The sequence below is a fragment of the Staurois parvus genome, unplaced genomic scaffold, assembly GCF_062004578.1.
Source record: "Staurois parvus isolate SC_StPar_1 unplaced genomic scaffold, SC_StPar_1.0 ptg001158l, whole genome shotgun sequence".
Lineage (NCBI taxonomy): Eukaryota > Metazoa > Chordata > Amphibia > Anura > Ranidae > Staurois > Staurois parvus.
Genome location: NW_028318954.1, coordinates 1,550,001 through 1,574,497, shown reverse-complemented (window position 1 = coordinate 1,574,497; position 24,497 = coordinate 1,550,001). Strand labels below are relative to the sequence as shown.

At 41.8% G+C, this 24,497-nt stretch overlaps 1 protein-coding gene across 4 annotated transcripts in view; it reads right to left on the bottom strand.

Annotated features, from left to right (window-relative positions):
* The window catches only part of SH3TC2 (SH3 domain and tetratricopeptide repeats 2), a 144,825-nt gene that overhangs the window by 84,330 nt on the left and 35,998 nt on the right, over positions 1 to 24,497 (bottom strand). For 2 of the 4 annotated variants that reach the window (XM_089659467.1, XM_089659464.1), the window contains exons 2-4: positions 22,436 to 22,561; positions 14,192 to 14,287; positions 7,555 to 7,682 (exon numbers count right to left, since the gene is read on the bottom strand). In XM_089659467.1, the coding sequence (XP_089515593.1) occupies positions 7,555 to 7,682; positions 14,192 to 14,287; positions 22,436 to 22,445 (234 nt within the window). In that variant the 5' untranslated portion in view covers positions 22,446 to 22,561. Of the gene's footprint in view, positions 1 to 7,554; positions 7,683 to 14,191; positions 14,288 to 22,435; positions 22,562 to 22,655; positions 23,097 to 24,497 lie in introns of those variants that run through there. The other 2 variants (XM_089659466.1, XM_089659465.1) reach the window with 2 other exon arrangements.

Below are 24,497 nucleotides of genomic sequence, written 5' to 3'. Positions count from 1 at the left end.
CACACCATTTAGGAGCTGCTTCTTTCCCCCCATCCTCCACCGCTGTCAGAACAGCAGAGCAGACAGCAGGAGACAGAACATTTCTGGAGCGAGTGTGGAATAACAGCACAGTAATTGAACAGAGCACGGGAGCGGGAGCTGTCATAAAATTTCTGGAACGGATATGGGAAGCACAATACAGCATTGAATAGAGAGCGAGAGCTGCCGGGGTTAACTTTTTAAAATAACCAGCGGCTGATTGGAAGCAGGGCAGTGCTAGCAGCCAATCACCTGCTGGTTAATACAAAAAGTTAACCCCCGCAGCTCCTGTGCTCTTTTCTGATCTTTTTCTGCGCATCCGATCCAGAAATGTTATGACAGCTCCCGCTCCCGTGCTCTGTTCAATACTGTGCTGTTATTCCACTCGCTCCAGAAATGTTCTGTCTCCTGCTGTCTGCTCTGCTTTTATAACAGTGGCGGAAGATGGGGGTAAAGAAGCGACCCTGTTCAATGATGTGCTGTGCATCCCACACCCGATTCAGAAATGCTCTGCCTCCCGCACTCCGCTCTAAGGTAGGAGAGTGAAAGGGGACCGGGGACACTACTCTGGCTGTGTGTGTGATGTAAAGGGGGGCAAAATATGAAGAGGGGCAGTGCTGTGTGAATATGGTGGTGGTGGGGGGTGATATAAAGTGGGCAGTGCTGTGAAGGGGTGATGTAAAGGGGCGAATATGTGATGCAAAGAGGGTGGCATTGCTGTGGAGGGGGAGATGTAAAGAGGGGGCAGAGTTGTGTTGGGGGGATGTGAAGGGGCAGAGGACAGTACTGTGGGGTAGGGATGTGAAGAGGGGGGTGAGGTTGAGGTGAGGAGGGCAAAGTATACTACTGGGGTGGGGTGCGAAGGGGGCAGTGCTGTGTGAGTGTGGAGAGGGGGGGTTGATGTAAAAAGGGCACTACTGTTGGGGGGGGGAAGAATTTGTGATGTGAGGGAATGGGGCAGTGCTGTTGGGAGAGATGTGGGGGGGGGCAATGCTGTGGGGAGGGAGATGTAAAGGGGGGGCAGTGTTGTGGGGGGATGTGAAGGGGGCACAGTTCTGCTGGGGGTTATGTGAAGGGGAAGAGGACAGTAATGTGGGGGAGTGATGTGAAGGGGGCAGAGGACAGCAGTGTGGGGGAGAGGTGTGAAGGGGGAAGAGGACAGTAGTGTGGGAGGGAGATGTGAAGGGGGCAGAGGACAGCAGTGTGGGGAAGAGATGTGAAGGGGGCAGAGGACAGTAGTGTGGTGGACAGATATGAAGGGGAAGAGGACAGTAGTGTGGTGGACAGATGTGAAGGGGGCAGAGGACAGTAGTGTGGTGGACAGATGTGAAGGGGGCAGAGGACAGTAGTGTGGTGGAGAGATGTGAAGGGGAGGAGGACAGTAGTGTGGTGGAGAGATGTGAAGGGGAATAGGACAGTAATGTGGGGGAGAGATGTGAAGGGGGCAGAGGATAGTAGTGTGCTGGAGAGATGTGAAGGGGCAGAGGACAGTAGTGTGGTGGAGAGATGTGAAGGGGGCAGAGGATAGTAGTGTGGTGGAGAGATGTGAAGGGGCAGAGGACAGTAGTGTGGGGGAGAGATGTGAAGGGGCAGAGGACAGTAGTGTGGGGGACAGATGTGAAGGGGGCAGAGGACAGTAGTGTGGGGGACAGATGTGAAGGAGGCAGAGGACAGTAGTGTGGTGGACAGATGTGAAGGGGGCAGAGGACAGTAGTGCGGTGGAGAGATGTGAAGGGGAGGAGGACAGTAGTGTGGTGGAGAGATGTGAAGGGGAAGAGGACAGTAGTGTGGGGGAGAGATGTGAAGGGGGCAGAGGATAGTAGTGTGCTGGAGAGATGTGAAGGGGCAGAGGACAGTAGTGTGGTGGAGAGATGTGAAGGGGGCAGAGGATAGTAGTGTGGGGGAGAGATGTGAAGGGGCAGAGGACAGTATTGTGGTGGGGAGATGTGAAGGGGCAAAGGACAGTAGTGTGGTGGAGAGATGTGAAGGGGGCAGAGGATAGTAGTGTGGTGGAGAGATGTGAAGGGGCAGAGGACAGCAGTGTGGTGGAGAGATGTGAAGGGGAAGAGGACAGTAGTGTGGGGGAGAGATGTGAAGGGGGCAGAGGACAGTAGTGTGGGGGTGAGATGTGAAGGGGAAGAGGACAGTAGTGTGGGGGAGAGATGTGAAGGGGCAGAGGACAGTAGTGTGGGGGACAGATGTGAAGGGGGCAGAGGACAGTAGTGTGGTGGAGAGATGTGAAGGGGGCAGAGGACAGTAGTGTGGGGGAGAGATGTGAAGGGGCAGAGGACAGTAGTGTGGTGGAGAGATGTGAAGGGGGCAGAGGACAGTAGTGTGGGGGAGAGATGTGAAGGGGCAGAGGACAGTAGTGTGGGGGACAGATGTGAAGGAGGCAGAGGACAGTAGTGTGGGGGAGAGATGTGAAGGGGAAGAGGACAGTAGTGTGGGGGAGAGATGTGAAGGGAGCAGAGAACAGTAGTGTGGGGCGGGGGTAAAGGGCTGGGTGGGGGTGATGAGCAGGGGGCCTGATAACACTACTGTGAAGGTGAACCTGACGTGAAGTTGGGGACTGTGACGTATAGGGGGGGCTGAGGACAAGTTTAGGGTTTGTGATATACAGTAGGAGAGGGCTGAAAAAAAATGCGGTTCAGAACTTCTCTTACTGGTCAGATCTCCATGAGTTTAATTCAGTACCCCTGCTCTATACAGTGGCAATTAGTGTATAGATAGTTCACAGCACAGAATTCTGACATTTTCTTGTCCATCATTTTAAACAAAACCCCTCTGCCCCTTATTCTTCCTGATCTGTCCATCTTTTTTAGTCTAGAGCAGGGATCTGCAAACTTTCTAAATAAAGGGCCAGTTTACTGTCCTTCAGATTTTAGAGGGGCTGGACTGTGCCCAGTGAGAGTAAACAACGCTTTGGTATTATCAGGAGAAATATTGCCCATCGTTGGTGTCAGTGGGAGGAATTATGCCTCGTTGTTGGTGTCCATGGCAAGAATAATGCCTCAATGACCAGATATAGGCAAGCAAAGGGCCACATTCAGCACCCATACTGCAAATTGGAGACCACTGGTCTAGAGGTATAGACCTCATTAAACAATTTATTATTTGACTACCAAAATTATTTTAAAATTCTAAACCTTTCATCCACCATCTATATTCTTACATTTGTTGTTAGGCACAGCCAGTATGAAAGAGAATTAGTGCTTATAAGGACACGTGGGTTTACCCAATCATTTTCTGCATATTCATTATTTATGGTCTAATTTGGGTCATGGCAGAGGTGTATTCTTTGCCTACACACAAAGATGCCCCTCTTTCCCATCTCAGGAAGATGAGAGGTATAAAGTATAACTAAAGGTACAATTGTTTTTAAATTTTGGATAGAATGGAGAAGGATTAGAAGATATATTAGGTGTTTATTGCTGTCTGTGCCCCCTTTAGGGAGATGCACCTTTCCTATTTGGCCTGTTTGCCGTTGTCAGAAAAGTGAAAGTAAATCCCATCCCAAATTTTGAGTTGTCACCAGAATAGGAATAGAGTGGAAATCTTATAACTACCAGGACAACAAGGTGACTACCAGGAATTCTCTCACTTTGGAGGGATTTCTGCTCATTTCCTGTTGACTATGGGACAGGAAGTGACGTGAAATCACCTCCAGGGGAACCTTTGGAGGGAGTTGAATGTCCGTGTTGCCCAGCGACAGCCCCAAAACATCACTGCTCTAGAGGAGATCCGCATGGAGGAGTGGGCCAACATACCAGCAACAGTGTGTGCCAACCTTGTGAAGACTTACAGGAAACGTTTGACTCTGTCATTGCCAACAAAGGATATATAACAAAGTACTGAGATGAACTTTTGATATTGACCAAATACTTATTTTCCACCATAATTTGCAAATAAATTCTTTCCAAATCAGCCAATGTGATTGTCTGGATTTTTTTTCTCATTTTGTCTCTCATAGTTGAGGTCTACCTATGATGCCAATTACAGGCCTCTCTCATCTTTTTAAGTGGGAGAACTTGCACAATTGGTGGCTGACTAAATACTTTTTTGCCCCACTGTAAGCATATTTTTAACAATAATGCAGGGGATTTAAACTATGAGAAAACTTTATACTCTGCCCCTTTTATTGGTACATGGGAAGCCTAAAGGATGTGTATCTGAAGACCAAGTAAGAATATATGGGCATGCTGTATCTGACCAAATAGGTCATTTTATCTAGCAAGAATCCATTGCATGGGGTGTATACACAGTGGTGGATAGGATGATTGAGGATAGAATTGGTGGTTTTGAGATTGCAATTGTACATTTATTTTAGTACAATCAAGAGTGTTCCTACTGTTTTATTTATATAATACTACACTATGAGTGGTTTTTTTTTTCATTTGTCTTAAGCATTATTGAGTGGAAGTGAGAAGTGAAGAATCTGGAAACTTTGGTCGCTGAGGGAGGAGTGTGACACTGAGTGGCTATTAATATGACCCATTGGTATTTAGGGTCTAACTATCTGGTGAACATTTCTTAAAATAACATTCTTTATGAAGCACTGTCTGCAAGACACTTGAATATTTTTGTTTATGGACACAATTTGTAGCTGTTAGGGGAGTGGGTCTGTAAGCGCTGGGAACACATTCTTTAAATGTTGAGTGGCTGTTGCACTTGTAGGAAAATATAATACAATGCATAGTCGTGGTTAATGTTCATATTACTGTGAATTGAGAATTTATATAGTTAATTTTCCTTATGCAAATGATTATTGACCTCAGTGGCATATATAGACTACCATCATTTTGGTTATTGCGCCATCTTTTTCCATGTTCCCTCCCATTTTTATAACGTATTTACCCTTCCTCCTCACATTCTTTTTAATGGATAAAGATGGCCCACATGTCTCACACCCACATGGTAAACTGCTCTCATAAGGATATCATCTTTTTAATAATCTTCTACATCCTGTTCTCTGCTGTTAACCTGCTGCATTCAATAAAAGATCTTCTTAATGGACCATGGTTGAGTTCAGCTATCTGACAAAGACTGCCCACGGTGATTGTATCTGCATATACAGGCCAGGCATAGAGGTCTCAGCAAGTCAATACAACAGTTGGAGTCAGAATATACGGACCTATTTGGTGTAATAGGGTATTTCCCCCTGCTGTGTAATAGGGTATTTCCACCTGCTGTGTAATAGGGTATTTCCACCTGCTGTGTAATAGGGTATTTTTACCTGCTGGAGTGTTTAGATATATTTGGAGTGGAATTTTTCCAAGCACAGATTTTTATAATTATTCAGTTAAAGTACAAAATTGCAAGGGAGGCATTTTTTGTGTAAAAATAGAGTCTAACATCACACAGGAGTTCCTAAAAGCAGTACCTCCATATTTTGATATTGCCCAATCGAAGTTGTTCAGTACCTGCCTTAACAGCCTCTCTGTTTAAGAACCATATATATGATGCCATGCAGCAATAGTAACAGTACCTAATTTATATATCATATACCTATACACACACTCATACACACACTCACACAACATATACAGTATATAAATACACAAACACACACACTACTGTGCAAAGGTTTTAAGCAGGTTCGAAAAAATGCTGTAAATTAAAAATGCTTTCGGAAATAGCAGTGTTAATAGTTTTGTTATCAATTAACAAAATGGAAAGTAAATTAACAAATGAGAAATCCAAATCAAATCAATATTTGGTGTGACCATCCTTTGCCTTTAAAACATCATCAATTCTTCTAGGTACACTTGCACACAATTTTTCAGATCTTCTGTAGATGTAGGCTGCCTCTGTCTCCTCATGTAATCCCAGACAGACTTTTGAGATCAGGGATCTATGGGAGTAAATCCATCATGTCCATGTTCTTCTTTATACTGATGGTATGGAATGGTGGATAAGTACAGTATCTGCTTGTATTTCTCAGCATTGAGGACACCATTGATCCTGGCAAAATCTCCAACTCTATTTGCAGAAATGCAGCCCCAAACTTGCAAGGAATCTCCACCATGCTTCACTGTTGCCTATAGACACTCATTGCTGCATTGCTCTCCAGCATTTCGGTGAACAAACTAACTCCTGCTACAGTCAAATATTTAATATTTTGACTCATCAGTTGCTGCCATTTTTCTGGACCCCCTATGATTTTGCGCATAGTTGAGTTGCTTCGCTTTGTTTCCATGTCGAAGGTATGGCTTTTTGGCTGAAATACTTCCATGAAGATCAATCCCGGCCAGACTTCTCTAAACAATAGATGGGTGTACCTGGGTCCCACTGGTTTCCATCCGTTCTGTGCTGATGGCACTGCTGGACATCTTCCAATATCGAAGGGAAGTAAGCTTGATGTGTCTTCCATCTGCTGCATTAAGTTTTCACTGCATCTATCGTCCTCCTCAACATCACACATCTTCAAACCCCCAATCTGCTTTGAAATCTTTGCCTGGGAGAGACCTTACTGATTCAGTATAACTACCTTGTGTCTTGTTGCTGTGCTCAGTCTTGCCATGGTGCATGACCTGTGACATGAAACTGTCTTCCACAGCCTCACTGTCACGCCTATCCCTAGCCTTGGTAGTCAGGCACTATAGCTGACTTCTGTGTTCTTCACCTATTGCCTGGCTACCACGCCAGTGTAGGCGCAAGCTAAGCACAGTCAACAGGTTCTTACAGTTGATATACAGGCAGAGTGGTCCTATGACAGTACAGGTTCAGAGCAAACTACCTTCAGAGAGTATTCAGGGTCAAATCCATGGATAAAAAGCAGGCTGAGTTCAGAGAGTAGTCCAAAGCTCAATCTGAGGTCGATAACCAGGAAATCCAAACTAGCTGGCAGGGCAGGGATTGGGGGTAGGTAAAGGTCAAGGAATGGAAACAAGGCAGGTAAATAGGGAGCTTGAAGAACGTGTTGCAGACACTATTACAAACATGACACTAAGGGCTTGGCAGGCTTAAAACAGGTTTGGACTAAACTCTGAGGCTGTGTTTACATCAATCACCCTGCAAGTGGATATTCAGACAGGGATAGTGCAGCTCAACAAAAAAATGGATGCTGGAATGAGACCAGTAACTGCCATGGAACAGGCGTGTTACATGCTCCTCACATTCACCTTTCTAGCAGAGTTTGTCTGTTCCTCACCCAGTTGTAAGCCTCCTACACAGCTGTTTCTGTTTCAATTATCAACTGTGTTTAAACCTACATGTGAAATTGACAATCATTAACCCCTTCTTGGTATAATGATTAACCATACACCTCTAAATCTGACTTTGTACAAGTGTCCAAATTTAAGAATTGATGCTGGCTTGAAGCCAAAGGGTAGTCACACCAAATATTGATTTGACATATATTTCTTCTATTTGCTCACTTTGCATTTTGTAATTTTTGTAACTTTTGCACAGTACTGTATATATATATATATATATATATTTATATATACACACACACACATACATACAGTACACACAGTATATAAAGAGTGATTGCCGACAGATTGCTAGCAATACATCTGTGAACTGGAGGCTTACCTTAAATAGTAACAGGGTTTCCTTGTTATCATTTTCTAGAGCCCACAGAGTCTTCCTAGCTGCCTCCTGCAGAGAGACATTAGGGCCCAGGGTGGAGCGTCGCAGGATGGAGAAGGACAGGGAGATTTCTGTAGAAAACAGGAAGGGCAAAAACAGGAGAGGAAACCAGCAGTATTTACTTGATAGCTATGCTGATTATGACAGACAGAATACCTGGAGAGCCAACAATACCAACAGAACAGACACTGCACAAATTATCATTTCTGCTTATCAGTGTACAAGGCTTGAGATCGTTTTCATATATTTCAGTTATTTCATAACAGTTCTATGAATTTGAAGATTGTGTATAACTGTGTATGGTACTTCCTACCATTGTCAACAGGAATAAAACATGCATAATTGTTATAGGAAGTATTCTGTATTGTCTTTGTTTCCTGTAAACTGTACAGCTTGAAGGGATTAAAAGTTATTTTGTATGCATCTATGTTTAAGGGCTATTTGTGTGATTATAAATGGTAAGATCCCCTAAAATTAAAGTGTATCTAAACCCAAGAATCAAAATGTAATATATTGCAGCGTACCCGTCCCTAGGCTTGGTGGCTTCATTTTTTTTCTGTTGTTTTCACCTAGGGATCCTGCCAATAACACATATTCTTTCAGTGAGTGAAAACGCTACTTCATTGTACTGTATCCATGGAAAATTCCATATACTGTATATTGAGCAATGAGTGAATTTTAGACACCAAGCCCCCTATGTACACCACAGCTGCTAAAAGTAGCCTACAGATGCTTTTAAGGTGCTGTATAAAGACACTTGACTCTTGAAAATAAGAGATTTCATTATTTACTTAATCATCATTAAGAGACTTATATTTTTATACATTCCTTATGTCCCTGTATAGTTTTTGCAATAAAAATGACAGTTACAATTCTCCCACTAGGGAGATATCTACACAGGTGATGTACCCCTTGCTGTATACAGTATCTACATTGATTAGTCCAGAGGTTTAGTTTTTCTTGGCACCCACGTCTCCTTTTTTTTTCCCGATGCATTTCACATATATTGTATAACTACTTCAGGAGATTAGGGAAATAAAGTTACTCTAACGGTCTCTGCTATCTGCCCAAACTGCTGACCATATTGATGGCTCAGGCAGACCCTGCACCTCCCATACACACACACAAACAGGAGGGGAAAGAGATAGCCCTCTGGGATAGCTTGGCAAAGACTGTGATCAGAGTGCATGCATTATTTAACATTTTCTAAATATCTCTATTCTCTATTTATCTCTATTCCACAACTGTCTTTTACCGATTAGCAAATGTACTCCAATTAGTTGTGGTGCCACTAGCACGTTACCATACTTCCATCACAGTTAACAGGAGGGATCAAAGATACCGAAAGCATATTCCTACTTGCACCAGATGCTATGCATACTGATGTTGGAAAACTTTTGCAGCTTTTACCAGCAAACAGGGGAGAGGGTCTCTCTCTCCCTAAGACTGTGACTGTGCCCCTGGAGAGGCAGTGTTTTCACCCATTGATAGGAAGTGTGTTAGGACTATAGGAAACCTCACTCTGCTCCCTTACATAGGGAGAGGGCTTTTGTACTCCTCAGAGATAACTAGGAACAATGTAGCAAATAACAGTGTAGCATAGACAATAAGCACAGAAAATTTCCACTATTATTTTTGGCAGGTTCAACAGGTATTTGTATGCACTACTTATAGATAAGATATAACAAAAAGCTGGGTATATTTAACAGACGAAAAAGACCAAATTAGAAAAAAAGTGTTCTTAGGATTTATATACACTTTAGTCAATAGAGAGAGCTAAAGCTAACCATAAACATAGATGTATGGTTGTCCTATAAGGAGTGAGAGGCCCTACAATTAGTATTTTTTGGGTTGTGTATATTAAGTGAATAGTTCATGTCTGGTGAATTATTCATAGAGGAGTACACATACATTATCTCAGATTGAGAATCATCTAAAACTAGTTGCCTGATGATTTTTCATCCCAGTGGATCAATATCCTGGCAGCCAGTGCTGGTTCTGTGCCTACCCCATATGCAAGAAAAATATATTTGAAATATATTTTAAAAATAGTCTTCCCAAATATAATGACATATATTTGAAATGCTACCATTTTGGCCATATTCAATATATCTCAATATATATATATAACCTAAACTGTAAAATAATTGCTAGGAGAATTAATGGAAAAAGTCGCTTACAAGTGACAGTCCATGCAATCGCCAAGGGTCGGATACGACTAAATAGATAGATAGATCAATAAATATATTGATTATGGCCAATATTGTAGTATTTCAAATATATATCAATATATTTGGGGAGAATATTTTTAAAATATATTTAAAATATATTTTTCTTCCATGTGAGACATTCAGTGATATTGTTGCATACTGTAGATAACTCAGAATCATACAGTGTGTACAACAATTTGTGCCACTGTACCTTCAATCTAATCACCTGCTGGCTGGTTAAAACTGTCTGAGATCCCAACTAGGTTAAAAAGGACAAAGGGTTGGTAAAATAGCTGCTTTATAATCAATTTTGTGAAATGTTCCCATTTACTCCATGGTAGGTTCACCACAAGAAAAAAAGGAAGCCAGCCACAGCCAGTAGATGGCAGATGGAATTAGATGCATTAATCCAAGCCTTTATGTCTTCACAAATAATTGATACATGCACACTCACAAAACCCAAACCTGCAGGTTTATGCAATAGAGAAGACCTTGCAGGCAAGCCCAGAGCCAGCCTTTACTTTAAGTGGAAAAATATTAAAATCCAACTAAACTAATACAATATACTTCTGAGAATAAATAATCTTGTAATCTAGAAACCAAATACATAACAATTATTAGCCAATCTAGCCTGAATTGGCTGGATCAAGCAACAAACTTCTTCTATGCTTGGGTGCCTCAAATTTGAAGTCAATATATTACACCTGCAGCAGAATCTTGAGGATAGCAAATGCGAACAGTCACGCTTTTCCTGGGACAGTCCCGTTGGAATATTCACCTGTCCCTTGAATGCTGTGTATAGGTTTTATCCTAAAATCACAGCCTGCAGCTTGGGGGTCTTTCACTATTATTGCCCAGTTCTTCCCTCCTACCATCTGCAGTGTGTAGGAATAGTTAATATGTAAATCGCACTGGCATTGGTATGTACAGGATAGTGGATAATCAAAGCCATCAATGAATACCCTAAACATGTAAAACAACAACTTTCACTGCTTACCTAAATAGAACAAAGCTACATCTATGCCAAGCTGTCAAAATATAATAGCTACATTTATATACACTAGTGGATGTAAGCAATAAATGTTTAAAAACAAATGATTCACACAAAGCAAAAGAAAACAGCTGTTTAAAAAATACAGGGATGTTCATATGATTTTCAATGAAATGTTGCTACATTTAAGGCTCATTTCCATACGCGGCTGTCATTGCAGTCCCCCTGAAAAATGATTCACACTAGATCGCTTTGCAGAGGGCATTGGCCAGATAGTTGGGAGGCAATAAGCTACATCCTCTCTGTCTGTTTCACCCCTTGAAAGCCTTCCAATTTGGGCTACTCAACATTCCCTAGGACCATGCCAGAAGGATGATGACTTTATCCTCACCTAGGCACTGCAGGCGAAACATGAAGGAAACATATTATCTAACTTTTTTTCCCCATGGATGTTGTTTTAAAGGTCAGCTCTATCTTTAACAAAAATGTAAATTGAAGAGTCACACCACTGCTAAAAGGTTTAGCTCTTTTTTTCCCACTTTCGTCAAGTCCACCTTTAAGACTATGTTATATGTTACACCCACATTTAGGGTGTAACATGTAACAAGCTGCTAAGCGGATTTCCTCACCCCCATAGCATGCAGGGGTTCTTCTCCCACGATGCCTCTGTCATATATGAAATGTGGCATGACTGTGCGCCCACACAGCAGCGTCATTCATTCACATACATTTGTGAATGAATAAACTACAAGTCAATGGAAGACAGTGCAACGTAGGTTGCCACAGCTTTACTGCCCACCTTAATCTAATATTGTGGCCAGAGGGTGGTACACATTTGGTGGCAAAGTAATGTCACCAAACATGGTCTTTTGTTAAAGGTGGAGTTGACCTTTAAAACAACACCTATGGGGAAAAAGTTAGATAATATGTTTTCCCCAAGTTCCACCTATGTGAGGATGAAATCATCATCCATCTGGCATGATCCTGGGGAATGTTGAGTAGCCCAAATCTCACTGAAAAGATTATCTTGAATTGTGCTCCAGCATCTTCATGTGAGATATGGAGGAGTCATCATTCCCTGAAATCTCTTTTTCAGGATGAAGACATCACCTCCTGCACTACAGAAGCCTGGGGACATGGTACGTATACTTTGTAACTTTTTCCCCTCTACAGGTTGCTTTTTTTTAAAGTTAAATGCAGTGTTTCATCAAAGGGAGGGGTGCACACTGAAAAAAATGGGCCTCACAATGAACACAAAATGGCCCAATGTGACTTTCACTGTGCACGGGAATCTACATTTATGGTAAAGCAACTGACAATGTAAAACTCTTTATAGCAGAACTAGATTCCCAAATATGCGCACTTCCACCCATCCGGGGAAAGAGTGTCACCAGTAAACACACACACTGCCTTAGATGTTCCTCTACATCCCACACAATGTGAACTAAGCCTAGTATTTCAATATAACTTGAGCTGAAATGCTTTGTAATGTTGCATTAAGAGTTCCATGGAACATTCAAAGTCTCCATTGGAAAACACTAAGAGGCATATTTATAAAGCCGTGAAAGTGACTTTTACTGAAAATTCACTGGTGGTGAATTATTCATTATCATTTAAAACATGTGCACCAGGAAGATTTACCTTTAATGAATGTTTAGTGAATGTCAGTTTCTTTGCTTTATTTCCCTTTTCTATGTTGAATTCACAGAAATGTAGCAACAGCTAATATCAGACACAGCACCTTCTGGGAAATATTTTGCACTATTAGTCCTCATGCACACTTGACATTTTCACAGCTGCTGTTTTTGGCATTTTACTTTTTTTCTACAGCCAGTAAACTCCCCAGCATGTTATCCTATGTGTCCATGCACACATAGACTGTAAATCAATGTTTTTTGGCTGGAAAAAAAACCCAGGACTAGTGGGTTTTTAGAGGAGTTTTTTAGCTGTAAAAGTGCTCCAACAATAAAAACACTGAAAAACGCAGCAAAACACGGTAAACCAGCATTTTTGGACATTTTTGTGACTAAGGTTTTTTAATTTTTTTGGTAAAAAAAATGCAAACACCATTAAACGTGGCAAACTCTGCTAAACGCTAATGTGAAAATGTTAAAAAAAGCAGAAAATCTCATGTTTTAACGTGACTTTACACAGCTAATGTTACCGGCGTTATCAAAACGCCCAGTGTGCATGGAGACTTAGGTATTTGGTCTAGAATTAGAATTATCAGTAATATGTATTATGCATGTTATTAAAGAAGACCTGTCATTTTTTTAAAGTATATTCACTGCTTACTGAAACACAAATAATTTTCCAATATGCTTTATCTTCCTATTGCAATAATATTCATGCTTGACGAGACACTGTTAAGACTCCAGTTTATAGAGTCTCTTTTCCTAACCATCCTCCCTTCCTTTGACTTTAAGCAACATCATAAAAAAAAGAAGTGGAGGAGCTGGCTTTGCTTAGCCAGATAAGAGATACTATGAGGGCCAAAATTTAAAAAGGAAGTATATCTTAACTTGAGACTTAATAACACTCTTTTGCTCAAGAGAAAGACCAATTTTAAATGAAAAATTGCCATTTTTGGAAAAAAAATATAGTAGAAAATCTCATAACGTATTAAATAATCAAAAACACATATCAAAACTGACAGGCCCTCTTTGAATACAGGGTTAGTAATGGTAAATAATCATAACACATGATTTCCTGGTAGGTTTTCACATAATTTGTGTTAATGTGACAATACACTCTTTGTTCTCTTACCAGCATTTCAAGTAATGCTTATTACATGTAAACATAATTATTCTTACTCTTATTAGAGGATACTACCTGCCATCTACCCAAAATTATCATTGTAATATTCTATGCAAATGCACTGAATAAACCATGATTTGTTTACTTTATTTTTTTAATATTATAAATATGTTGTTCAAACTGCTAATCCACTCGAACTTTAATACCTCACCTAATATCCCACTGAATGTCAGCGGGTTTAATCACTTACCAACTTCTTATAACACTGGGCTATCTCAGAAAAGAAATCTCCCCAAAATCCTAACCTCACCCTCTTAGTGCAGCTTAGTTCATATTGAGGTTGAGCTATGTGGTCATGAACCGAAAGACAGGTTTCCCAGTCATGAAGATATTGCTGGCTATCAAGCCATGCAGAGAAATAGAAGAATGTCTTAATCAGGAGTCCCAGGAGAAACTTTTGCTACCAAGGTTCCCCCAATGTTATAAGAAGCTGGTGTCCTTTCAAACCTATCAGTTTTAGATAGACCTATATTTATCATGCTAAATAGTATATTAAATCAATATAAAGCCTCTAATGGACAAGGTCATTTGAGGAATTTGTCCTGTTTATGCCCGGTATTACCAGTGATAAATCCTTCTCCCACTCCCAGGGAGATACTTTCCTTCCCCAGTGGGATCCCCTCGGCCACAGAGCCAAGCTCTGAATCCTCCGGGTCATCTATGGAGACACAAAGTATGGAAACTCCTCATGCAACTGCAGTCAAATATTGTATATCTATTTGTAGGAAGAAAAAAACTATACATGCTGTTTATTCATTAACTTTATGCTAAAACACTAATCATCATTGACAAAGAGAAAAATTAGATACTATGTTTAATTTTTTTTTTTTTTTCGAAATGCAACTCTGATGATTTTTTAAATTAAATTACTTAGGGAATATGGCACCAGGGAATGGATATCAAATACTCTATTGGGCAACAAAAATGGATATCAAGGGGTTTATTTACTAAAGCTGGAGAGTCCAAAATCAGACTCACTTCTGCATAGAAACCAATCAGCTTCCAGGTTTCATTGCCAAAGCTTCATTGAACAAGCTAAGGTTAGAAGCTGATTGGTTTCTATGCAGAAGGGAGTCTGATTTTGGACTCTCCAGCTTTAGTAAATAAACCCCCAAGAGTCCATTGGCTCCAGGGAAAGGGCACCAAACTTCCCTCTAGGTACCAGGGAATGGATACCAAACATATCACTGCGTACCAGGGAATAGACACCAAACATATAACTGGGTACAATGGAACAGTACTAAAGAATAGGTACTTAACATACCACTGAGCATTAGGGAGTAGGTATAAAACAGAATAGGTACTTAACATACCACTGTTCACTAGGGAGTAGTTATAAAACAGTAGTCACCATTGAATGGGTACCAAACATACAACTGAGCACTAGGGAATATGTACTAAACATACTTGTAGACACCATAGAATGGGTACCAAACATACCAGTGGACATACCAAAAGAAAAACAGGAGTATATAACATACCACTGAGCACCAAGGAATGGGTACCAAATATACCACTAGTCACCAGGTAATGGGTACCCAACATACCACTGGCCAACAGGAAATGTGTATTAAACTACCACTGGTACCAAGGAATGGGTACCAAACATACCACTGTACATTAAGAAAGGAAAATAGTATTATATAACATACCATTGGCCATCAGGTAATGGGCACTAAACATACCACTGGATATCAAGAAAGGGAAACAGGAATATATACCATACCACTGGCCATCAGGTAATGGGCACTAAACATACCACTGGGCACCAGGAAATGGGTACCAAACATACCATTGGCAACTGGGAATGTCTGCACACTACACTACTTTAAAGTGTTTTTAGGTAATGGTAAGGCTTACATACAGAGGTGGCAAGATGTTTTTTAACAGCTTGGTGACTGCTATTACCCACAATGCAGATGTTTTACATTAGAACAATCTTTCGTCCCTGCAACTTTCTCCTGAGTTGTGACTTGGGTTCAATAAGAGGTGAAATAAGCTATTATGCCCATATATTGCATATAAGTGGACATGGCTAGGAACCCACTGCCCAAGCCCTAAGAGAGAATTATTTAGTCAACTGTTTGAAAGATAGGTTGTGGGATTAAAGGAGTGTTCCAGATAACGAGGCAAGCAGGCTACTGCTATAAAAAAAAAAAGCTGTTAAAGTTACTTGAAATGACCAGCAGCACTAAAGCAAAGTGAATCTGGTCTTTCTAAAAGCAAATTCAAATTCCATCAGAAATGCAGTAAAATGTATTCTAAAAAGAACCATGAATCCTGACTGCTCAAATTTAGGAAATTACTATTTCCTCACAGACAGAATAAAATGTGTGATTCACTGAAAAGATTTTCAAATGCTTGATGAAATTATTAAGTCCATTTTATACCTTTACCTGTTTCTATCTTTTTATCTCTGTATCTATTTTCAGCCCACCACCCAAAAAAATAGATAAAAGTTAACAGCTACAAATACAGTAGTTGCTGACTTTTAATAAAAGGACACTTACCTGTCCAAAGATCCAGTACTGTCCTCGCGAAGGTGGGTTCTTCTTCAAGCTTAGGGTCCCCAGTGCTGGCATGTTTACTAAGGGAAGCTGGCTGTGACTCCTTGCAGCTTCCCACTGCAAATGTGCAAGCCACGCTGCGCTTTGTGAATGGCCCTGTAGCCCTCTGGGACTTGTGATGTGTCTCAGAAGGCTGAAAGCAAGGGGGGGGGGGAACTTGCGCTCAGATCACCTAGGCCACGGGTGTCAAACTGGCAGCCCTCCAGCTGTTGCCAAACTACAAGTCCCATGAGGCATTGTTAGGTTGATAGTTACAAGCATGACTCCCAAAGGCAGAGGCATGATGGGACTTGGCCCTCCAGCTGTTTCAAAACTACAAGTCCCATCATGCCTCTGCCTTTGGTAGACATGCTTGTAACTATCAGCCTTACAATGACTTGTAGTTTGGCAACAGCTGGAGGGCTGCCAGTTTGACACCCGTGGCCTAGGTGATCTGAGTGGACGTGGGAGCGGGTACTTGTCAAAACCAGGTTCCTGCTGTTCCCCCCAAAAAATGCATCCAAAAGTGGTATAAGAGGGGGTGAGGTAGCAGAAATTAAAAAATTCCCCTTTTGGATGAAGAACTGCTTTATTATGCTGAACAAAAGAGATGAAGAACTTCCATGGGGAGTATAATTACGATAGGTGCTTGGTATAGTTCTACTTTTAGCACGTTATTATGAGGCTCAACTTGGGCAGCAGAGACTAAAATCACCACTTAATGCTCTGAAAAGGCTTTTTCTTCTAGGACTTGTTTGTTTTAGATTCTTTTCTATGGTATACAAACACAGGAACTTCAGACTCCTGGAAAAACTTGACTGGATCATCATAGCTGTAATTGTCATGATGCAGGGACTTGTCTACTTGTCATCACCTCACTGACGACCAGAGAGCATTCAGTGATGTGTCTCTGACGTATCCGGCTGTCTGACAGAAAGTGGAAAAGTCCCAAGTGTACATATATGACTATAAATATACAGAAAATTATTTTTAAGTGTTGATCACCAGGCGATCCATGCACCTGTATGTACATAAATGTATTTCTTAGGATAGAGCGCAATTCATGCAAATTGGTTGCCCACGGAAACCAGATAGAATGTACATTTTGCTGATCTGTCCACAGTAAATTAATGCTTATAGCTGTGGGCTCTTCCATCATGAACATTGCCTAGGTGCTTGATTTTATATACCTGTGGTCATGGAGGTGATTGGAACTCCTGAATCCAATGATTAGGAGGGGTGACCCAATACTTTTGGCAATATAATGTATATATTAATATTATTAATTAATATATAATTAATATATTAATTATCTAGCATTCTGACTATATTGACATCTAAGCAGGGGCGGACTGACTGTTTGGGAACTTGGGCACTGCCCGAGGGCCCGGGGTCAGTAGGGGGCCCCATGAGATGCCCCTGGTACCTTTTTCATAGGCTTTTTTGAGTTTGGGCAAGGACACAGGGGCCCCATGATCCCCTATTGCCCGGGGGCCCCATGAGTTGTCAGTCCGTCCCTGCATCTATGTTATCCCTTACTAAGCTAAGAGGTGGTGATTTCTGATTGGTTGTCATCAATTACTACACTCCAGTCCACACCATTTAATAAACTGGCCCAAAAAAGATGCTCCAGCTTTTAATACGTAAGCAGACTTTCACAAATATACCAATGCTTACCTGGTAATTAATTAATTTGAAAGGCATGCTTGAAAGAAGAATAAAGCACTGCATATTAATAATTGTTCTTTCAATATTAAATTACAATTCAATGTTAGCTAACAACACAAACATGACTCTCGGGTTTCTACAGAAACCCTGGATTATTTTGCAGGAACCACAATGCAAATGTAAAGAAGGCATCATCCTCCTGCATGACAAGTTCCATACATTGTAATTCCTTGTGTAAGCATTAGTGAGGTTAACAACAAGTATGTTAACTGCCCTGTCATCTCCATGGTTCCTTGTCTTACATTCCTGGAGACTTTTGCACATGGACATTGTACTAAGGATACTGGCTAAACATTGATCACTATATAAACGTGTTGTGCAAGTGTACAGATAGCTACAGAAACACCACTGTGAAAACCAAGCAAATGCTGAATAATGGCTCTAATCCATATTTTATTGGCAAACGTTAGATATCTCATCAAACATAATATTACTAGTATTCCAAGAAATTGGTAATGTGAGCAGGCCTAGTGTCTATAACTGCTGCAACAGGTGTTCCATCATTGCACTCTAAGCGAACAAAGTCAATATACTATTACAACTAACAGTAATAGTAATAATAATGCCCCTGTTGAGACCAAATCTCTCTGACCCTTGTGCAGCCTCAGTTGTCCTTTTTTATTTTTACACAAGATTTGCTTTTTTAATGCCAAAAAAATTATGCTGCACCAACCTCTCTATTACTGCATTTGTTATTTTGAAAGGCCAATATAAAGGAAAAATAAAGATCAAAAAAGCACTTATGTGGTTTAGCCAACCATTTTCTGCATATTAGATATTCGTGGTCTGTGAAACGGAGCCATAAAAGGGATGTGTCCTTTGCCTACATCAAGGGTCGACAATCCCCGGCACGCATGCCAGACCTGGCACATGGCCGCTCTTGGGAAGGCATGCAAGAGCGATCCTGGAAAAGACGTGAGTGGGAAGAGAGGTGGCCTTGCACCAGCCACACTGCTTTCCCTATATGCGGCCACAGCGCCTTGCTGGTTTTTGTGTGTAGGAGACGGATCTCAGACCTGCCTCCCACATGGCTGCAGTCGCATTGAAAGAAAGACGTTACTGCTGCCATACGCCCAGTGTACTCCCACCTCTCTATTCATCCACTTCTTTTCCCACCGGTGAAGGGGTTGGATCTGATGCTCCAGGGCCAGTGTGTTCCTTTTGTTAATGGCAATTATGCTGAGACTTTTCTACCCAAAAAGATTGACTGTGGATGAGATCAGAGGTGTCCCTAGGGTTGGTGTCACCCGGTGCAGTAACACATGGTGTCACCCCTCCAGAGAGGAAGGAGCGGTGCTGGTGTAGTGGTAAAATGAGTATCCCGACCCGTGAAACTACGTATCCCCTGAAGCAACTGTGCATGTGCCGGTTTCAGACCGAAGAAGCCGATATCCGACTTTAGCACAGAGCTGCCACAGTTAACCCCTTACAGGCTGCAAACGGCTGAAGCTGATCCCGTGGATCACTATAGGTTGCAAGATCAGTTAAGCCCGTATAGGTTGAACCTTTATAGGGTTAACTGATCTTGCAACTCGTAGTGATCCACGGGATCAGCTTCAGCGGTTTGCAGCCCGTAAGGGGTTAACTGTGGCAGCTCTGTGCTAAAGTTGAAGATCTGCGATCAGCCTGAAACCGGCACATGCGCAGTTGCTTCAGGGGATACATATCTTCACGGGTCCGGGATACTCATTTTACTGCTACACCAGGGGCAGCTGTCACTGTGCCAGAAATCCGGGATCACCCCAATAACTGGTCAGGACCTTCACAGAGCCCAGAAGCTCTGCTGGCATCCTGCTCCTGCACCCCTTGTGATGTTGTCACCCGGTGTGGCCCGCACCCCCATAGAGACGCCACTGGATGAGGTATTTAACAGGCTTTGTAAGCACTACTAAAAGTAATACTCAAAATGCCAGTTATAAAGCAATACTCCTTTATAACTGGAGTACTAACAAAACCAATTGTACGGCATCATTCATAGAGCCAGTTATAAAGCATTACTCAGAGAGCCAGTTAAAAACATTACTCACAAAGTCAGTTATTATTATTATTACTATTATTATATAGTGTTTATAAAGCGCCAACAGTTCGCTCAGCGCTGTACATTATAAAGTTTTGTTTAATGACTGGCTTTATGAGTTATGCTTTATAACTGGCTTTTCAGTAGTCACAAAGCCAGTTAGTAAGCATTACTCACAAAGCCAGTCATTAGGCAAAACTCCTTTATGTCTGGCTTTGTGCGTAATGCTTTATAACTGGCTTTGGAGTACCCACATAGCCATTTACTAAGCATTAGTCACAGAGCCAGTTATAAAGGAGCTTTGCTTAATAACTGGCTTTGTGAGTACTCCATTATATCTGGCTTTGTTAGTCATGCTTTATAACTGGCTTTGTAACAACTACTTTAGAAGTTTTAAAATGGAACTGCACTTTATAACAAGGTTTGGTAACTAGTTTCCAAAACCTTTTCTAAAGTAGTAGCTCTCAAACCTTGTTCTAAGGGTACATTCACATGAGCATTTAGGCCCAATGTAAATGGCAGGGGAAGGAATCTGCTGAGTCGTGCTACTGTTTTTGACACCTGTGATAGCTAGCTGCTTTGCCTTTTGTGTGTTCTGCAGGTGCAGATATCGTGGCTGATCTGAGGTGTGAAGGTGCAGTAATTTTGGCTGATCTGAGGTGTGCAGGTGAAGGAATTGGGGCTGATCTGAGGTGTGAAGGTGCAGGTATTTAGGGAGATCTGAGGTGTGAAGGTGCAGGTATTGGGGAGATCTGAGGTGTGAAGGTGCAGGTATTTGGGGCTGATCTGAGGTGTGAAGGTACAGGAATTGGGGCTGATCTGAGGTGTGAAGGTACAGGAATTGGGGCTGATCTGAGATGTTAAGGTATGGGTATTGGGGTTATCTGAGGTGTGAAGGTGCAGGTATTGGGGTGATCTGAGGTTTGGAGGTGCAGGAATTGTGGCTGATCTAAGGTGTGAAGGTACAGGAATTGGGGCTGATCTGAGATGTGAAGGTGCAAAGCTCAGTTGATTTCTTACTATTTTTCAAGTGGTTCACAGCATCTACTTTATAAAGATTCCTTTTCATGATTGTGAGTGTGAAGTGGACAGTTTTTTTTTCTTGTACTTTCAGTTTCTTTGAAAACATTTTTCGACACACTTAGCCCATAATGTTACCTACCTCTGGCCTACACACTGTACACACTGGGGTCAATTTATTAAACAGACTTTGCAAGTGCAGTTGCACTCCTTTTCCCCGGAGCTTTGTGAGCTCTGCTGATTTCCATCATTCAATCATGTGTAAGAAAAAATGTTGTTTTTCTTTATTTTCCTTGTAACTGATTGGGAAAGCTTCACCGCATTCACTAAGCTCTGGAGAAAAATAGTGCAACTGCATTTGCAAAGTGCACAGTCTATTTGCCTTTAGTAAATCAATCCTACTCTGTGCATAAAGATGTTTATCATTTCAGAAAGTTGGGAGGTATGCCAATACAACAAGGTGGATTTACTAAAGGAAAAATGAAAGAAAAATAAAAAAAAACATTTTTGCTTATACATGATTAGATTAGGAAAGTCAACAGAGCGTATCCTCATTTACTAAGCTCTGGAGCAACTGCACTTGCAAAGTGCATAGTCTACTTGCCCTTAGTAATTCCACTTCATAGTGCCCAGCAGTCAACTGACTACTACCGGTATAATAGCACAGGACTTTCTTCTCATTTAAGTGTTCATTATCAAAATCAGTTTTAATCTGGTTGCTTAAAATAAATATACTGATAGGATAAAAGACTGCAAGCATAATGAACTAGAGCTTTATATATAAAAGAATGCATGTAACTATTCACTGGTTATGGCCTTTATAGCCCACTAAATAACTTTTCATCAACAAATCTCTGCAAATCAGATGTGGAATTCTAATCACATCCTATAGTCATTTGCATTGTGTGCACCTAAAGTTAAACCTTTGAATGATTTGCTCCTTCAGACTGCTATATTACAATAATCAGACAGCAGTGTACATAGTGCAGTTGATTGTGCAAAGCCCAATCAATGTGCCAGTTTTAATTAGGGGGTTGAGATCCAAATGGCACATATCGCTGCTGTATGGAGCAGAATGACAGACGCTGCATCCATAAAACTATTCCATTTTTATGGAGATTTCATAGAGGAAAATCACGCTATCATGCTGTCTTCTAGTCTGCAAAAGCTATATACATTTGTACTAACCAACGTTGGCAACTTGCATAATCATGAATGATTTGTGCCAATGGTCTGGGTAAAACCTGCATTATGCTGTCTAATAGTGTTAAATGTTGCTAGGGAGACTCAGCGAACAATTGTCTGTTAAAATATTACTGCACTAGCTAAAGCAGCTCTATTCTATTCTATCTTCTCTTCTATCTTGATGTACAGAAGGCTATTGCTTATTAAACAGCCATACAAATCATGCCTATGAATATATCCAATTCTAACTTCAAAAGCCTATAGACAAATCAAGAAATTCCAGAAAAGCAAATCTTAGACATGTACTTGCCTGATGCCATTGTTTCCACGTCGGGACATCGTTCTTGCCGGTGTGTGCTGCAGCTTTGCCAAAGTGACCAGCTGGCTAGGAATCCAGAGTCTGTGCTGTCTATGGAGCCTCTACCTGCAGCGGACACTGAAGATGGTGGAATACATTAAAAGGAATGCTTCAAACAGATGGCAGTACATAGTCACATCCATGCAATGTATTAAAGTCAGTCTAACCATACCTTCCAGCTGACTGAGTAATGCCTTGGCTAGACATAGTCAAATGTTACGTGAAAGGGGTTAAGGTTTGCTGCAGAACGCAGAAGTCTCAAGCCTTGTGGCATTTCTTATCAGCTTTCATTTCTATATCTGTCCCAATTCTCATCTATTTAAGGCTGGTATTTCAAGTGCATGGGGTAGGGGGGAGGCTGCCAGTATCCATGGAGATATCAGTGTTGAAAAAAGGTGAACCTTGTTTACTGTATGAACACGTCAGTAGGAAGAAAAAAAAAATCGTAGTGGCTGTAAAAATCAAGAATTACACAAGAGACGAATATCAAGAGAAGGGAAAGTCGTGCCTGTAAGGTAGGTATGTAGAAAATCCCCGAAGAGCCCATGAGAAAATGAAAGTGCACGTGGAACGTGCGCAGTCCAGAGCCTCTTAACAGCTTCTTCGGAGTGACAAATACTACACAGACTGTGGGAGGAAAATTAGCTAATGCCTTCAGTTAAGCAGAGGAACAATTGCACAGGAAACTGTCAGCTACGAACAAAACACTCTAGAGATTCAAGTCTTTATTCTAAGATTGTCTCTGTGGTTCCTGTTCCTGAGGAAGAGGCAAAAAAAAGAAAAAAAAAGAAAAAATCAGAATGGACTGTATGAAGAGCACATGCCATCCTCCAAGCATGCTAATTATAAAATATTAACACAAAGGCAATCACAGCATTGTACACCCATAGCAGAGATTTTAACATATGCACAGAGATATGCCCTGACCAGCTGGTATTTTGGAATTAAGGCACTGATGTACAGAACATCCTAAAGATCAATGCCAAGCAACAAGTGATATCAATTAGTGAGTTACTAATTCTGTTCAACAAACACTGCAACTGCGCTAAAGTCAGAAAGGTAATTCTATGTATTTTAAAGCTTAAAGCGGAGCTCCAACCAAAAGGGGAAGTTCCGCTTTAAAGACTGGTCCCCCGCTCCCCATTAAGGATTGGCACATTTGGGGGGGCGTGTACCAGCTTCCACTTCCACTCCAATCGCCTAGGCAACCCGGAAGTGGAAGGTGTCATCCATATCTCCCTCCCTGTAGTCTTTTGGGACAGCACTGATAGGCTACACTGATGAGGTGGCACTGATGAGGCAGTGCTGGTGGGCATTGATGAGGAGGCACTGATGATGCTGCACTGATATGCAGCAATGATGGGCACTGATAGGCGGCACTGATGGGCACTGATAGGTGGTACTGACTGGCGGCACTGCTGGGTACAACTGCTGGGCAGCACTGATGGGTGGCACTATTGGGCACTGATGGGCACTGATCATCAGGGCACTGATCATCAGTACCCTGATTATCAGTGCAGGTCTGCTCTGTGACATTTAGCAGTTAACGGCAGTACTTTCCTCACGCTGTGACAGTGGGACTGGGGCGCACTGCTGGGGGTGTGCGGCATCATATGACACCCTCCCAGAACTGGACAACCATGCTGTAGCCGTCTTTCGGCTATAGAGCAGTTGTAAAATGGTTACTGATAGGCGGCACTGATGGGCACTGATAGGTGAAACTGACTGGCGGCACTGCTGGGTACAACTGCTGGGCAGCACTGATGGGTGGCACTATTGGGCACTGATGGGCACTGATGATCAGGGCACTGATCATCAGTACTCTGATCATCAGCGCAGGTCTGCTCTGTGACATTTGGCAGTTAACGGCAGTACTTTCCTCACATTGTGACAGTGGGACTAGGGCGCACTGCTGGGGGTGTGCGGCATCATATGACACCCTCCCAGAACTGGACAACCGCGCTGTAGCCGTCTTTCGGCTATAGCGCGGTTGTAAAGTGGTTAAAGCATAGTT